Source organism: Neoarius graeffei, chromosome 17 (genome assembly GCF_027579695.1).
Source record: "Neoarius graeffei isolate fNeoGra1 chromosome 17, fNeoGra1.pri, whole genome shotgun sequence".
Classification (NCBI taxonomy): domain Eukaryota; kingdom Metazoa; phylum Chordata; class Actinopteri; order Siluriformes; family Ariidae; genus Neoarius; species Neoarius graeffei.
The window spans coordinates 57,060,289-57,078,084 of record NC_083585.1 but is presented as its reverse complement, the minus strand read 5'-3'; the positions used below and the strand labels follow the sequence as shown (position 1 = coordinate 57,078,084).

Below are 17,796 nucleotides of genomic sequence, written 5' to 3'. Positions count from 1 at the left end.
GCGGAGCATGTTGCTGAACCAACTGAGGATGAAATAAAAACTCTACTCGAAAACAAAACCCCCCAAAATACAAAAAAAAAAAGCAACAATATATGGAATTAAAGTATTTAACGGTAAGAATGCATCTTTTTTTTATTTTTCAAGAATTATTATTATCGCATTTTTCACAACCTGCTACTGTCATTTCATCGGTTTGTTTACATTCTAAGTGGAAATGATTGTCAGATGTTTTGTATAGAGTTTTTATTTATCGAATTTGCAAAAAATAAAAACGCTGTTTCTCAAAATCCAGTGAGTGTGGATAGAATAAAACAGTTATTCCACTCAACCTCATCGTACATGGATTATTGACAACTCAGTGCGACGCACCTCGTCGGTGATTAGCTCATGTACGTCTCGATTTCATGAATAACTGTTAATTATATTCTGAGACCTGAGTACCATATGATTCAACACCAATTGATGCATTTTTTAACATCCAGTTACAAATGGTTCAAAGATCTGAACCTTAGATGGTATGCAGTGCCTGCAGTGTCTAACATGTTGCTGGAGATTGGAGGTCTTGAGTTCACAGCATGCCCCTTCAGTGGCTGGTACATGGGCACTGAAATTGGTGTGAGGGACTTCTGTGACACTCATCGCTACAACATCCTGGAGGTAAATCTGTTTTACTTAGGGCAGGATAGTACAAGAGGTAAGGTATACATAGTTTAAAACTAATTTCTATTTCTAATGCCTTTGACAGAAAGTTGGACAGTGTATGGGGTTGGAGACACACAAGCTGTCATCACTGTGGAAGGACGAGGCTCTGGTTGCCGTCAATGTTGCGGTGATTCACAGTTTTCAGGTAAACATTTTATTTCCTTTCCTTAAAGGAAACATTTTTCACAACAGTAGTTTGCATTAAATGTTGCTTGGATATTAGATTTGTATTTCCTGTATCCAAACTCCAAACAAGCATCCAACAGTATCCAAGCAGGTAGACATTATTGAACGGTGGGCGTACCCCCCCCCCCCCCAAGTGGGTTTAACCCCCATAAGCTATTAGAGAATACTCGTGTCGCATTTAGAAATAGACAGAAATACAGCCCCGATTCCAAAAAAGTTGGGACAAAGTACAAATTGTAAATAAAAACGGAATGCAATGATGGGAAGTTTCAAAATTCCATATTTTATTCAGAATAGAACATAGATGACATATCAAATGTTTAAACTGAGAAAATGTATCATTTAAAGAGAAAAATTAGGTGATTTTAAATTTTATGACAACAACACATCTCAAAAAAGTTGGGACAAGGCCATGTTTACCACTGTGAGACATCCCCTTTTCTCTTTACAACAGTCTGTAAACGTCTGGGGACTGAGGAGACAAGTTGCTCAAGTTTAGGGATAGGAATGTTAACCCATTCTTGTCTAATGTAGGATTCTAGTTGCTCAACTGTCTTAGGTCTTTTTTGTCGTATCTTCCGTTTTATGAGGCACCAAATGGGTGAAAGATTTCTATGGGTGAAAGATCTGGACTGCAGGCTGGCCAGTTCAGTACCCAGACCCTTCTTCTACGCAGCCATGATGCTGTAATTGATGCAGTTTGTGGTTTGGCATTGTCATGTTGGAAAATGCAAGGTCTTCCCTGAAAGAGACATCGTCTGGATGGGAGCATATGTTGCTCTAGAACCTGGATATACCTTTCAGCATTGATGGTGTCTTTCCAGATGTGTAAGCTGCCCATGCCACGTGCACTAATGCAACCCCATACCATCAGAGATGCAGGCTTCTGAACTGAGCGCTGATAACAACTTGGGTCGTCCTTCTCCTCTTTAGTCCGAATGACACGGCGTCCCTGATTTCCATAAAGAACTTCAAATTTTGATTTGTCTGACCACAGAACAGTTTTCCACTTTGCCACAGTCCATTTTAAATGAGCCTTGGCCCAGAGAAGACGTCTGCGCTTCTGGATCATGTTTAGATACGGCTTCTTCTTTGAACTATAGAGTTTTAGCTGGCAACGGCAGATGGCACGGTGAATTGTGTTCACAGATAACGTTCTCTGGAAATATTCCTGAGCCCATTTTGTGATTTCCAATACAGAAGCATGCCTGTATGTGATGCAGTGCCGTCTAAGGGCCCGCAGATCACGGGCACCCAGTATGGTTTTCCGGCCTTGACCCTTACGCACAGAGATTCTTCCAGATTCTCTGAATCTTTTGATGATATTATGCACTGTAGATGATGATATGTTCAAACTCTTTGCAATTTTACACTGTCGAACTCCTTTCTGATATTGCTCCACTATTTGTCGGCGCAGAATTAGGGGGATTGGTGATCCTCTTCCCATCTTTACTTCTGAGAGCCGCTGCCACTCCAAGATGCTCTTTTTATACCCAGTCATGTTAATGACCTATTGCCAATTGACCTAATGAGTTGCAATTTGGTCCTCCAGCTGTTCCTTTTTTGTACCTTTAACTTTTCCAGCCTCTTATTGCCCCTGTCCCAACTTTTTTGAGATGTGTTGTTGTCATGAAATTTCAAATGAGCCAATATTTGGCATGAAATTTCAAAATGTCTCACTTTCAACATTTGTTATGTTGTCTATGTTCTATTGTGAATACAATATCAGTTTTTGAGATTTGTAAATTATTGCATTCCGTTTTTATTTACAATTTGTACTTTGTCCCAACTTTTTTGGAATCGGGGTTGTACAATAATTCATGCTGATATTGTGTTGTCTCCCTCACATTTTCCTAATGTATGTTACAGGTGATTTTTGAAATCAGGTGAATCTGGATTCGCCTAGGCGAATTAGGATTTAGGGTTAGGGTTGGGTAATCTAGTGGAATGTTTAGTGTAGTGGTTAGCACTGTCACCTCACAGCAAGAAGGTTTTGGGTTCGAGCCCAGCAGCTGACAGGGGCCTTTCTGTGTGGAGCTTGCATGTTCTTCCCATGTCTGCATGGGTTTTCTCTGGGTGCTCCGGTTTTCCCCACAGTTCAAAGACACATGGTTAGGTTAACATGGGGTGGCCTTGGCCTTGAGCAAGGCACCTAGCTCCCAACTGCTGTAGCATGGCTGCTCTGGGTATGTCCATGTGCATGTGTGTGTTCACTGCTTCAGATGGGTTAAATGCAGCAAGGAATTTCATTGTGTTTAAGTGTACATGTGATAAATAAAGTTGTTCTTCAAAGCAGAAGATCCTGAGTTCGATTCCCAGCAAGAACAGTAAAAAGTTGGGGGGAGCAAATTACAACCCCGATTCCAAAAAAGTTGGGACAAAGTACAAATTGTAAATAAAAACGGAATGCAATAATTTACAAAATCTCAAAAACTGATATTGTATTCACAATAGAACATAGACAACATATCAAATGTCGAAAGTGAGACATTTTGAAATTTCATGCCAAAATCGGGCCCTTAGACGGCACTGCATCACATACAGGCATGCTTCTGTATTGGAAATCACAAAATGGGCTCAGGAATATTTCCAGAGAACATTATCTGTGAACACAATTCACCGTGCCATCCGCCGTTGCCAGCTAAAACTCTATAGTTCAAAGAAGAAGCCGTATCTAAACATGATCCAGAAGCGCAGACATCTTCTCTGGGCCAAGGCTCATTTAAAATGGACTGTGGCAAAGTGGAAAACTGTTCTGTGGTCAGACGAATCAAAATTTGAAGTTCTTTATGGAAATCAGGGATGCCGTGTCATTCAGACTAAAGAGGAGAAGGACGACCCAAGTTGTTATCAGCGCTCAGTTCAGAAGCCTGCATCTCTGATGGTATGGGGTTGCATTAGTGCATGTGGCATGGGCAGCTTACACATCTGGAAAGACACCATCAATGCTGAAAGGTATATCCAGGTTCTAGAGCAACATATGCTCCTATCCAGACGATGTCTCTTTCAGGGAAGACCTTGCATTTTCCAACATGACAATGCCAAACCACATACTGCATCAATTACAGCATCATGGCTGCGTAGAAGAAGGGTCCGGGTACTGAACTGGCCATCCTCCGGTCCAGATCTTTCACCCATAGAAAACATTTGGCGCATCATAAAACGGAAGATACGACAAAAAAGACCGAAGACAGTTGAGCAACTAGAATCCTACATTAGACAAGAATGGGTTAACATTCCTATCCCTAAACTTGAGCAACTTGTCTCCTCAGTCCCCAGACGTTTACAGACTGTTGTAAAGAGAAAAGGGGATGTCTCACAGTGGTAAACATGGCCTTGTCCCAACTTTTTTGAGATGTGTTGTTGTCATGAAATTTAAAATCACCTAATTTTTCTCTTTAAATGATACATTTTCTCAGTTTAAACATTTGATATGTCATCTATGTTCTATTCTGAATAAAATATGGAATTTTGAAACTTCCACATCATTGCATTCCGTTTTTATTTACAATTTGTACTTTGTCCCAACTTTTTTGGAATCGGGGTTGTAAATTAAACAGAAAGATGGGTATATCGGTGTAATTTTGGGTAGAGAGTGGTTGTTGAAGTGTTCTCATTCTTTTATGAACCTCATAAAAAATCCATGGCCATGTTCAACCATTCCGTATTTATCATTCACACAGGGATAGAAATAATGCACTGATTTTTTTTTAAATGAATTCATCCATATTATTTGAGTGATTGCTTACTTTGATACAAATTTCTTCGTCTGTTGTTTTGTACTGCAGAAAAATAAGGTGACCATCACAGATCACCACTCTGCCGCCGAGTCCTTCGTGAAGCACATGGAGACTGAACTGCATCTGCGTGGTGGCTGTCCTGCTGACTGGGTCTGGCTGGTGCCTCCCATGTCTGGTTCTCTGACCCCTGTGTTCCACCAGGAGATGATCAACTACATTCTTTCCCCCTTCTACTACTACCAGGTAGCCAACATGACCATGAGTATAAAATGTGTGTGCGATTGCATCAATTCTGTTGAATCTGCTACTGAATTGTTGAGGAAATCAAAAGGTTTATTTGTGAAACCATGGACTCATATTTCATGAATATACCCACTCTTGTGTTGAACTTCTCCATCTTCAACAGCAACAACAACAACATTTTACAGTAAGTTATATGTTTTGTTGGGCTTGTGATAATCATTACCTTTATTTGAAGCCTGACCCCTGGTTAACCCATGTATGGAAAGATGAAAAGAAAAGACTGAAGAAGCAAAGAAGAATAAGCTTCAGAGGCCTGATAAGGTGAGGGTTCTTTCGCCCCAAATCTATTCCCACATGCTAATATCTCAAGTCTTTAAAGGGATCCTCCAGCAGATTTATTCTCAAACTTATTTTAATTAAAAGTAGTCACAGATTTCAAAAATCGAACTTTCATTTTCAAAGACCAAATAGTCTCATCTCATCTCATTATCTGTAGCCGCTTTATCCTTCTACAGGGTCGCAGGCAAGCTGGAGCCCATCTCAGCTGACTACGGGCGAAAGGCGGGGTACACCCTGGACAAGTCGCCAGGTCATCACAGGGCTGACACATAGACACAGACAACCATTCATACTCACACCTACGGTCAATTTAGAGTCACCAGTTAACCTAACCTGCATGTCTTTGGGGGAAACCGGAGCACCCGGAGGAAACCCACGCGGACACGGGGAGAACATGCAAACTCCGCACAGAAAGGCCCTCGCCAGCCATGGGGCTCGAACCCGGACCTTCTTGCTGTGAGGTGACAGCGCTAACCACTACACCACCGTGCCGCCCGAGACCAAATAGTGTTCAAGAAAAATTAATTTTCTTTAAAATGCCAGATGGGCTTCCTGCAGTGGTGGCGTATGCAATGACATCAGGTAGCGGTCGCTTGGAGCAACTCAGCTGTTTATATCCTCTGTTTACATCATAGTTTTACAAATATTTTACCAAATTTCTCAGTTTTTAAATAAGTATGCTTCATTGTGTAGCATATAAATGCCACAATGATGCTAAAAAAGAAAGCACAAGCTGGAACTAGACTGCATTTCCACAGAGAAAATGAAACGTGTGCTTGTTCAGCTGTAGGGTCACCAACAGAAACTGGATCAGACATGAGACCTCGTACTGCAAAATCTTTTTTTTTCACATGATCTACAGAAAGTGTGTGTGTGGCAAAGTGTGTGTAGTGTTTATAGCATAGTGTGTAGTGTCTCATGTCATCTCATTATCTGTAGTCGCTTTATCCTGTTCTACAGGGTCGCAGGCAAGCTGGAGCCTATCCCAGCTGACTACGGGCGAAAGGCGGGGTACACCCTGGACAAGTCGCCAGGTCATCACAGGGCTGACACATAGACACAGACAACCATTCACACTCACATTCACACCTACGGTCAATTTAGAGTCACCAGTTAACCTAACCTGCATGTCTTTGGACTGTAGGGGAAACCGGAGCACTCGGAGGAAACCCACGTGGAGACGGGGAGAACATGCAAACTCCGCACAGAAAGGCCCTCGCCGGCCACTGGGCTCGAACCCGGACCTTCTTGCTGTGAGGCGACAGCGCTAATCACTACACCACCGTGCCGCCAGTGTGTAGTGTGCAGTCTAAAATCTGTGTTTTAAACCATATAACACTCTATTTGTTAATTTACCCAGCACCAGCTGTAGATCATGTCAAAAAAAAGCTTTTAGAGTGTGAAGTGTCATGTTGCGCTGCTAGTTGAGCCATTTTGAACCAAGATTTTAGAACGCGCTGCCACACACACTACACACACTTTCTGTAGCTCATATAAAAACAGATTTTGCAGCGCAAGGTCTCGTGTCTGATCCAGTTCTTGTCAATGACTCTCTGTTCCAGCTGATCAAGTACACTCTTCATTTTCTGTGTGGAAATGCAGTCTAGTTCCAGCTTGTGCTTTCTTTTTAGCATCATTGTAGCATTTATATGTGACCCAGTGAGGCATATTTATTTAAAAACTGATAAATTCAGTAAAATACTTGCAAAACTATCAAAACTACAATGTAAACAGAGAATATAAACAGCTGAGTTGCTTAAGCGACCGCTACCTGATATCATCGCATATGTCACCACAGCAGGAAGTCCATCCAGCATTTTAAAGAAAATTAATTTTTCTTGAACACTATTTGGTCTCCAAAAATGAAAGTTTAATTTTTGAAATCTGCGACTACTTTTACTGAAAATAAGTTTGATAATAAATCCGCTGGATGATCCCTTTAAACATTTAATTCCAATGATTTGCATGCTACATATGTCATTATATACTGTATGAATCCTCTTTCTTCAGGGTAGTGGTCTTCTCTCAAATACTCATGAAATCTGCCTTGGTAAAGAGAGTGCCCTGCACCATCCTCTATGCAACTGAAACAGGAAAATCACAAACCTTTGCCAAAAAGCTCAAGTCAATACTCAGTTGTGCTTTCAATCCCAGGGTAAAAGTTTGTTACCTTCAAAGAATGGATATGAAAATTAGCTGTAGACACAGTGTGAGATGGACTGCATGAACGTACCTTTCCGGTTTGTTTGGGATACAGCTACTCTGCATGGAGGACTACAATTTCCTGGAACTGGAGGAAGAGTGTCTCTTAATGGTGGTGACCAGCACATTCGGCAATGGAGAGTCTCCAGGAAATGGACAGGTATGGACTCAATTGTGCACAAAAAGGCAGTTACATACAGTATGCAGAGATGACTGGTATCAATGGACTAGCAAGGCAAAGCCTTTGGGTATCATTTTGGGCATCCACATCATCTTATCTGTGCTTACCAAATATTTTGTAAAGATGGCCAGACTCAACTAGTGGGCCAGACTCTGCTTAGGCAAGCCTTCCTTTACCTTTCCTGAATGACATCAATGTTGATGTGAGGATTGGATAAACCACCATACAATCTGTAGGATGCGTACCAGCAAGATCAAAGAACACCCTGTAGCTATTGTATAAGTGTATAAAAAAGTAAGTAATGTATAAATAAACAATCACAGGGATAGAAAAGATGAAGTGGCTCCATTCCCCCATCTTTGCAGGACAGGAACCCAGAGCACTGACCATAGTTACAAGCTGCAAAGCAAATAGCTCCATATGATGTACATGTGGTCTGATGTGTAAAAATGGAAAGAAAGGGAATGATTGGTCTACGACAGTGGCATTTGTTGTAAATTCATACAAGACTATCTGACTGGTGAAAGGGCTCACCATGCATGTGCACCAGAAGATGATTCTCACTTCCCCTGGTGGTTATAAATGTTTAATCACGTTGAACCTGTTATTTAATAGCCCCCAAGCATAACTACGTCATCACTTGTTTATCGCAATGCATTATGGGGGATAGCCGTGGTTGGTAGCTGTGCAATATACTGGATGTCAGATTAATTTTACGTGAGAGCGATGTGAGAGGAGCAATTTTGCTGTGCTCCGTCATGGAAGACGATGAAATTGGTGATTTAAAGAGGTGGATAACATGTCGAGGGTTTACAGCAGGAAAATCTGAATTCAAATCAAGCTTGGTGAGAAGGTAAGACATAAGTGACAAGAATTCGTACAACCTAGAGATTGACCGAGCCTACCACACTGTACACAACAATAACATCAAATCTCAGAACGTCTTATCAAAACGTTTATAACTGAGTGATTAGTTAAATAAGACTTGATATCAGGAAACATTACAAAAAAAATCTTTGAAAACCCATTGATCTGCCATGTCATGTTCAGTATAAATGCATTTACTTCAGTAAATGCCGCTCGTGAGGTACACTGAACATTATCCACACCCGAAAGAGAACCCTTGGTGGTTTGGGAGTTTTATCAGTCCGACAGGCTCGTTCGGCTGCTGAGTGTTTCGGTACGTTTAAAGGCAAAGACTGAAGAACGCTTCTTTGTTTTACAGGCTTTGGAATATCACTAGGTTCAGACGATGAACAGTCTCGATCGTTATAATCATCGATAACCGAAGGCCATTCCACAGACCATGGAAATATTGCTGGGTCACAGTTTAAGTACATCTTTTTCCCACCAGAGAAATATAAGCTACAAACACTCGTCCATTTCGATTCAGTTCAAAGGTTTTCATTGCGGATTAAACTTATCCATTTCTTTCTTCTCTTCTCCTCGACTGGCAGCTGATAAAAGCTCAAATTAGGTGTTCTCTTTGTTGTGGAGACACAGTAAGACACACAGCAGTTCACTTTAGGCATGGTTAAAACTGGTTAGACAAAACAATGCAGTGTTTAACAAAGGTGAAAGTAAACAATACAGTGGAGCTGACCCCGAGTATCGCCCATAATGCATTGTGGTAAACAAGCGATGATGCAGTCAGGGGTTAGGGTTATTAAGACCTTGAATAATACATATTAACAGTACATATTTAATGATCAGGAAACATTTGTTTGTTTATTTTTAATCTCCCTCTTTCAAAGATGTTCAAGAAGTACCTTTTCAACATAAAAAACCTCAAGAACAAAGTCAGGTTAGTATTCTCTGACACTCATCTCATCTCATTATCTGTAGCCGCTTTATCCTGTTCTACAGGGTCGCAGGCAAGCTGGAGCCTATCCCAGCTGACTACGGGCGAAAGGCACACCCTGGACAAGTCGCCAGGTCATCACAGGGCTGACACATAGACACAGACAACCATTCACACTCACACCTACGGTCAATTTAGAGTCACCAGTTAACCTAACCTGCATGTCTTTGGACTGTGGGGGAAACCGGAGCACCCGGAGGAAACCCACACGGACACGGGGAGAACATGCAAACTCCACACAGAAAGGCCCTCACCGGCCACGGGGCTCGAACCCGGACCTTCTTGCTATGAGGTGACAGCGCTAACCACTACACCACCGTGCCACCTCTCTGACACTTGTCGGGAAAAAAAAGCTTTTTTTTTTTAAAGAACCTGATGTTTGATTAATCTTTTTCGATCACACAGGTACTGTGTTTTTGGCCTTGGCTCTCGTATGTACCCGCAGTTTTGTGCTTTTGCACATGCTGTGGATGATAAGCTCACAGAATTGGGAGCCAAACGAGTGACTTCAATCGGAGAGGGAGATGAGCTCAATGGACAGGAAGAGGCTTTCTCCATTTGGGCTTGCACCGTGTTCAAGGTTCATTTGTCACCTTTAATAAACACAGAATCACATTTAGCAGCAACTGCTTGTGGTTCATAAAAATGGTTTACATTTGCAGGCTGCATGTGAGGAGTTTGGTATTGAGAGCCATGTCTTACGGGCAGAGCATCTAACAGACAGCTGGGACCCACTGAGATACCGAGTGCAACCTGACAGCAGCTCCTTTGAATGCATGACGGGTATCTTGTATAATTTAAGAAAGTTCTCAATGGTGCATTTTTTTAATGGTGGAATATTATGAAGCCTAAGGTGTCTGTTCTGACCCATCAATATATTGTATGTTGCCTCTTCTTCCAGCTCTCTCGGCACTTCACTCTAAGATTCTGTTTGGTATGAAGCTAAAGAGAAGAAAGAATCTACAAAGCTCACAATCAAGGTTGGCTTTCAAACCTGACACATAATTTTACCTTTTGGAGACAGTCATCTATTTTAAAGCAGTATTTTTTAAAATTTTGTTTGATTTGTGGTTTGGCATTGTTTTCAGTCGCTGTACTATACTGGTTGAACTGGAGGTTGGTGATGACAAAAAAGAGGCCTTGAATTTTGCTCCAGGTGACCATGTGGGTGTTTTTCCAGGGAATTCACCTGAACTGGTGATGGCCATTCTGAAGCACCTCCCTAATGCCTCTCCCATCAATCAGAGTGTCCAACTTGAATACCTTCTTGAGTCCTGCTATGGTAATAGTCCAGTTTTATTCAAGTTGCAATGCTAAATTACACTGCAACCCCACTATATCGAACTCCCTGGGGGACGTCCAAATAGTTTGTCATACTGAAAAGTTTGTAATACTGAAATGGATCCATTTGTCTACCCACCACTCATGAAAAAATTTTAGGCACATTCTCCTGATCAGGAATTTTTCCTTCCAAGTCACTATTGCAGTTCATTGACTGAGTTAAAGGGTCACGAATGGAGGAGATGATTTCTTCATCTGTTTTTGAAATGATGGAGGTTACCGGTGTATCGTTGTCAATGTCCACCCACTGACTCGCTCTGTTTTCTAACTCTTCACCATTCAGTTCGTTCATGTGTTGCAAATCACAGATGATGTAATATATGTCACGCTGCGGGGCTGGGCTGAGTGGGGGATATAAAAACACCACCGGTACGCTTTAACTAGGTGTTAAGTTTAGCTGTATCAGCAGTCATTTTGTCCTTTTATTGATCCTTTGATCACTGTTCTCGATAATTGTTAGTGATTGCAACCTAAGTGAGGCTCATTAAGCTTTTGTTTTATTGCATTAACACGTATTGTTAACTTGACTGCGGACTTGATTACTTATTGTTTGTCTCTGGTGGGAAGAGGAGTGCATGGCTCAAGGCCTCTGCATGCTCTTGCGACAAGGCTTTCGCAGATAGCTTTTCGCAGACAGTTGTAATTTATTGTTGAGCGGGGAGTTATAGGCGTGCGCGATGTTATCCACCGCCACAACACAAGGGGGCGCGAAGTCGCTAGGAGTAGTTGGTGGGTGTGGTTAGTGGAGTGTTTATCCTCCGGTTACTTATAATGACTAGAACTTTTTTTTTTATAATGACTAGAACTGGAGTCATATAGATGTACGTACTTCCTCAATCAACCGCTCTTCATGCTGCTCCATCTTCGCTCGTGTTTTTAAAAATGCCGGTTGTGAAAACAAAACAAACCGGGAAAGTAGTGAAGCGGAAGTGCGTGTACAGCGGATGTAGAGTGGACCAATCAGAGCCCTCTTGTCTGCGAGGCTTCTGCGGTGGTCACAATTTTTGGGAGGTGTGCGCAGAGCGTCTGCGAAGGTGGGGGGGCTACGCAGACACTATCTGCGACACCGTCTGTGAGGACTGGATTGTCAGCATAAATTGGCCTTCAGTGTGTCATGTTAGCAGGTGGATGAAGGATGTAATTGCAGAAAGAGTGTTTATTTACAAACAGGTAGGCAAACAGTTCAGAAACGTAAGAAAAAGGCAGGGTTGTGAAATGGGCAATGGTCACACGAGGAACAAGCAGAATGGCAGAGGCAAAGACGAAAGGTAGAGTCCAAATACACAAAACAAAGTCAAAGCCAGAAGCCAGTTCACAGATATAAGGCTTGATAATGTGAGACACTTGGTATAATATGTGTACACTTGCCAAATCGGTGTGTTTAGAGAGTCTTTATAAGTGTGCGCTGTGATTGCACTCTAATATGGAACAGGTGCATAGTAATTGGTCCTAATGGTCTGAGTGCCAACGCGTGTGGACGTGATACAGTAATGTTTTTTTGAAGACTCTGACTCATTGTCACTAAAGGTGGGGGACACAAACTTAATTCGTTATATGCAAAAGTACATAGTAAAAGAGTTCGTTATAGCAGGGTCGCAGTGTATTATCTATTGGGAAATTCTCCTGGACACTTTCTTCTGCCTTATCCTGCAGGGAGTGCAAAGTGGCAGACAGATTCACGTATCCCAGCATGTCCTCTGGCCAAGGCTCTTACATTCCTCTTGGATATCACCACTCCACCTTCTCAAAGCTTCTTGCACAAGCTCTCCCACATGACTAAGCAGGAAGATGACCGACAGCGCCTGTTAACGCTTGCAAAGGCAATTCATCCTAACACTGAAATAATCATCATTAAAACAAAATGTACAGTAATTTGAGTAGTAAGCAGATGAGTGACAAATACATGGATCAGCTATAACGTTAAAACTACCTGCCTAATGTAGTGTAGGTCCCCCTTGTCATGGCCGGAGCCAGCTATGAGGCCACCGGGGTCCGGACCTTGGTCATTTTTAAGTGCTGAAAATACATTTGTACGCTAAATATTCAACTGGATAAAAAAATAAAGAATAACATTAAAACATCTCCGTAAAAAGTGCATTGTTAATTATGTTAAATATTGATTCTGTCTTCTGTGTCTGTTTCGTGCGTGCGGCTCTGAGACCAAGAACACAAAAATGAATGAGTGCGCGACTCGGGGGAGGAATGCAGTGCAGGAGACACGTTTTTTTCATGGTAACCATCAGCGCACTTTCATGAAGTTGTTAAATTTACATTTTCGAAGCAGCGCAGTTGTAGCCTACCTTGTTTGTGATTTTAAAAATAAATCATTCGATAAGCCAAAGCAATAGAGTGGAAAGTTTCAACTTATGTTTGCCTTGGATAACTTTGCCTTGTGATATTAGAGAGGGTAAGAGGATCTTGGTGGGATTAGGCCCTCTGCATCTGTATCTTGCGTGCATGGGAGAGCAAGAACAGAAAAAAAAAAAGATAGGGCAGGCTATGAGAGTGTGCGACCCCCAAAAGAACGCAGTTCTAAACACTGCGAGCGCTCATTCTAGAGCGTGTGCATGGTAACCATCAGCAGACTTCCATAAAGCTGTTAAAATTTAGCCTACAGGTTTTCGAAGCAGTACAGCTTTGTTTGTGAACTTTAATAAATCATTCGGTAAGTCAAAGCAATATTTGTAAGAAGGGTTCGGACTTGATTTTGCTGTGGTGTAAAGATAAGAGGCTGACAGTGGCACATGTAGAAATGATCTGGACATGGCTCTGGCCTTGTAGTAAAGGTTGAGGTTTTTATTTACAGTGGTGTTTGAAAGTTTGTGAACCCTTTAGAATTTTCTACATTTCTGCATAAATATAACCTAAAACATCATCAGATTTTCATACAAGTCCTAAAAGTAGATAAAGAGAACACAGTTAAACAAATGAGACAAAAACATTGTACTTGGTCATTTATTTATTGAGGAAAATGATCCAATATTTCATATCTGTGAGTGGCAAAAGTATGTGAACCTCTAGGATTAGCAGTTAATTTGAAGGTGAAATTAGAGTCAGGTGTTTTCAATCAATGGGATGACAATCAGGTGTGAGTGGGCACCAGTGGCGGCTGGTAGTCTTTCAAACAGGGGAGGCTGGTCGGTTACGATATTTCCAGATTTTAAAAGAAAAAAGAAAAAACACATCAATTTTGCCCTTACTCTTGCCTCTGATCTGGCTGATTGTTGGCAGGGTCACAAACTGTGAAATAACAGGTTCTTTTGGCCCATTAGCCTACTGTCCAATATACATGATGGTGGTGTTGGGGGGTATATTTTAACATTTTATATTTTAAAATTGTGGCATGTTGTTTAAAAATTGATCATTATTGAAAGCAGCTCTTTGTCAGGAACCTCAGCAGTAACAGCAGAGTGTTCTGGAATAGGCACAAGCACTGACCTTGGGGAGCCAAACATAGAGCTGGGTGCCACACATTTCATTCAATGACACTTTCCCTATATTTTACTTATTTTGACTGAGAAATGTTTTACTGACAATTTTGATAACCCTTCACTTTTAATCCAGGTCTGTAGTGTGAAATGTTCTCGGCTGTGTTTTTGTTTAAAAATGTTTTCCAAATTGTAGCTGTGTTTAATTCATATCCAGAAAAATATATATTCCAATATAATATACTCAGCATAAACATTTTAAATAGATTCTATATTTTTGGTCCATCCATGACATATTACTAAAGTAGCCTATTTACTGTTGTTGATGTGGGTCACTTGCTGTTAGCCAATTCACTTTCTCGTACCAGGAGAGGAACGAGTATTATTCCCTACCTTTTTCACCAAGTCAGTTTGAGGCGTTACTCTACCCTGCTCTTTAATTTTAATTTTTTCCTCAAAAGGAAGACTGGCAAATGGTTTCGCCAAAATTAAATCAGCAATGCTTGGCATCCGTGTGCAGCTTTCTTGCTAGCTGACTAGCCCCCTCAAGTTCAAGTTCAGTCACTCAAATAAACGAAATTTCTGGAACTAAGATAGCAAACTTGACAACACTATATTTACACTTTATTTACAATGAAAATATATACAAACTAAAAAAGCTGGTAGAAACCGTATGTAATGAATGAAATCGAAATGTAAGCTGCTTTCTTACAAGACACCAGAGCACTTGTGAATCTGCATGGGACTGAACTGAGATTCACCGCTGCCTGTCTATATTTGAAACGAGCTGTCAATCAAAGAAAATATCCGGCCGCTTTCACCAATCACCAGTCTCCTCGCGGAAAGCTTTGCCATGTCCCTCCCACTGTGAGGCTGGGAGTCCGTGGGGTGGGCGTTTTCGCAGTATTTGTCCAATAACCGTCTTGCATTTTGATATTGAAAAGCGCATAGCTCCCAAATGCCATTGAAGTGCACTGAGGCTGGGCTGCATCGCGCTGTCACAAGGGGGAAAAACTCACGCACACATTAGGCGAACTGGGGAAAGTTATAACGGAATGATTTTGCACTGTAGTGGGTTGAGCACATATATTTCTATGATTCTGGATCTGAAATAGCAATGTTATAAGGTTGGCTATAACATAAGCCTAGCGCAATTCATCCTACACGATGTTCGTCATTTTTCGAGGAGGCTGAGCCTCCCTCGTTGTCTTAGAGCAATCGCCCATGGTGGGCACCCTGTTTTATTTAAAGAACAGGGATCTATCAAAGTCTGATCTTCACAACACATGTTTGTGGAAGTGTGTCATGGCACGAACAAAGGAGATTTCTGAGGATCTCAGAAAAAGCGTTGTTGATGCTCATCAGGATGGAAAAAGGTTATAAAACCATCTCTAAAGAGTTTGGACTCCACCAATCCACAGTCAGACAGATTGTGTACAAATGGAGGAAATTCAAGACCATTGTTACCCTCCCCAGGAGTGGTCGACCAACAAAGATCACTCCAAGAGCAAGGTGTGTAATAGTCGGCAAGGTCACAAAGGACCCCAGGGTGACTAGAGGAACTGAAGGCCTCTCTCACATTGGCTAATGTTAATGTTCATGAGTCCACCATCAGGAGAACACTGAACAACAATGGTATGCATGGCAGGGTTGCAAGGAGAAAGCCACTGCTCTCCAAAAAGAACATTGCTGCTCGTCTGCAGTTTGCTAAAGATCACGTGAACAAGCCAGAAGGCTATTGGAAAAATGTTTTGTGGATGGATGAGACCAAAATAGAACTTTTTGGTTGAAATGAGAAGCATTATTGCAGGAGCCGCATTTAAGTTTCTTATATTTTCATTATTTACTCATACTTTCTCTTGTTTTTTGGATTCTGTGAGACTGCGCCCTCTTCAGGTGGTGATGGTGCCACTCCATAAATTGCCGCTGGTAGCGCATGACACGGAAGAACGCGGGCAGCAGATACAGTCATTGACCTGAACTCGGGGCAGCGCTGTGAATGCTGCTGCAAACTCGGCTGACGTTTTTATAGGGAAGGCACAGGAGGTGTTTGTCTAGGCCTTAAAATCACTGTCTTATTGTACTGCTGAAAAGACTCTTTTTGCAAACCATTGCATTTTTTTTGTATTTTATTTTATTTGTAATAAACTACCGGCAACAGTTAAAAGTCAAACTCTCTCTCTCTTGGATTTATTGGACGTGAGTTGTGAGTCTGACACTGCATCACCTGCTTTCTCCATGAGGTTTAAACGGACAAGAAAATGGAAAAAGGAGGATCAACTTAAAGGAAAAAACCCGTTTTTGCCCATACAATTATGTTTGGAGAAAGGAAAACACTGCATTCCAGCATAAGAGCCTTATCCCATCTGTGAAACATGGTGGTGGTAGTATCATGGTTTGGGCCTGTTTTGCTGCATCTGGGCCAGGACGGCTTGCCGTCATTGATGGAACAATGAATTCTGAATTATACCAGCGAATTCTAAAGGAAAATGTCAGGACATCTGTCCATGAACTGAATCTCAAGAGAAGGTGGGTCATGCAGCAAGACAACGACCCTAAGCACATAAGTCGTTCTACCAAAGAATGGTTAAAGAAGAATAAAGTTAATGTTTTGGAATGGCCAAGTCAAAGTCCTGACCTTAATCCAATCGAAATGTTGTGGAAGGACCTGAAGTGAGCAGTTCATGTGAGGAAACCCACCAACATCCCAGAGTTGAAGCTGTTCTGTATGGAGGAATGGGCTAAAACTCCTCTAAGCTGGTGTGCAGGACTGATCAACAGTTATAGGAAACGTTTAGTTGCAGTTATGGTATTGCTGCACAAGGGGGTCACACCAGATACTGAAAGCAAAGGTTCACATACTTTTGCCACTCACAGATATGTAATATTGGATCATTTTCCTCAATAAATAAATGACCAAGTGTAATATTTTTGTCGCATTTGTTTAACTGGGTTCTCTTTATCTACTTTTAGGACTTGTGTGAAAATCTGATGATGTTTTAGGTCATATTTATGCAGAAATATAGAAAATTCTAAAGGGTTCACAAACTTTCAAGCACCACTGTAAATAGGTTATAACACCATTAAAAGTAATTTCAGGAATAGATCTCTTGTGTGACATGTAATTCACCCCTCTCATTTAAATATGTCGAAAATTTTTCGGCGCGCGCATCATGGACCTCGGTGACTTTAAAATGCTGGCTACGGCCCTGCCCCTTGTGCCACCAAAACAGCTCTGACCCATCAAGGCATGGACTCCACAAGACCTCTGAAGGTGTGCTGTGGTATCTGGCACCAAGACATTAGCAGCAGATCATTTGCAAGGTGGGGCTTCCATGGATTGGACTTGTTTGTCCAGCACATTTCACAAATTCTCAATCAGATTGAGATCTGAGGGAGTTGGAGGCCAAGTCAACACCTTGAACTCTTTGTCATGTTCCTCAAAACAATTTTTGTAGCATGGTAGGATGCATTATCCTGCCGAAAGAGGCCACTGCCATTAAGGTATACTGTTGCCATGAAATGGTGTATTTGGTCTGCAACAATGTTTAGGTAGGTGGTGCGTGTCAAAAT

The 17,796-nt window shown here is 41.6% G+C and overlaps 1 protein-coding gene across 1 annotated transcript in view; it reads left to right on the top strand.

The window, feature by feature from the left end:
* Positions 1–17,796, top strand: part of LOC132864785 (nitric oxide synthase, inducible-like) — a 55,528-nt gene that overhangs the window by 20,048 nt on the left and 17,684 nt on the right. Inside the window, exons 9-20 of the mRNA XM_060898205.1 lie at positions 483–657; positions 746–847; positions 4,677–4,871; positions 5,107–5,192; positions 7,221–7,365; positions 7,468–7,572; positions 9,348–9,397; positions 9,860–10,034; positions 10,117–10,237; positions 10,356–10,434; positions 10,543–10,736; positions 12,449–12,615. Of these exons, the coding sequence (XP_060754188.1) occupies positions 483–657; positions 746–847; positions 4,677–4,871; positions 5,107–5,192; positions 7,221–7,365; positions 7,468–7,572; positions 9,348–9,397; positions 9,860–10,034; positions 10,117–10,237; positions 10,356–10,434; positions 10,543–10,736; positions 12,449–12,615 (1,594 nt within the window). The remainder of the gene's footprint in view (positions 1–482; positions 658–745; positions 848–4,676; positions 4,872–5,106; positions 5,193–7,220; positions 7,366–7,467; positions 7,573–9,347; positions 9,398–9,859; positions 10,035–10,116; positions 10,238–10,355; positions 10,435–10,542; positions 10,737–12,448; positions 12,616–17,796) is intronic.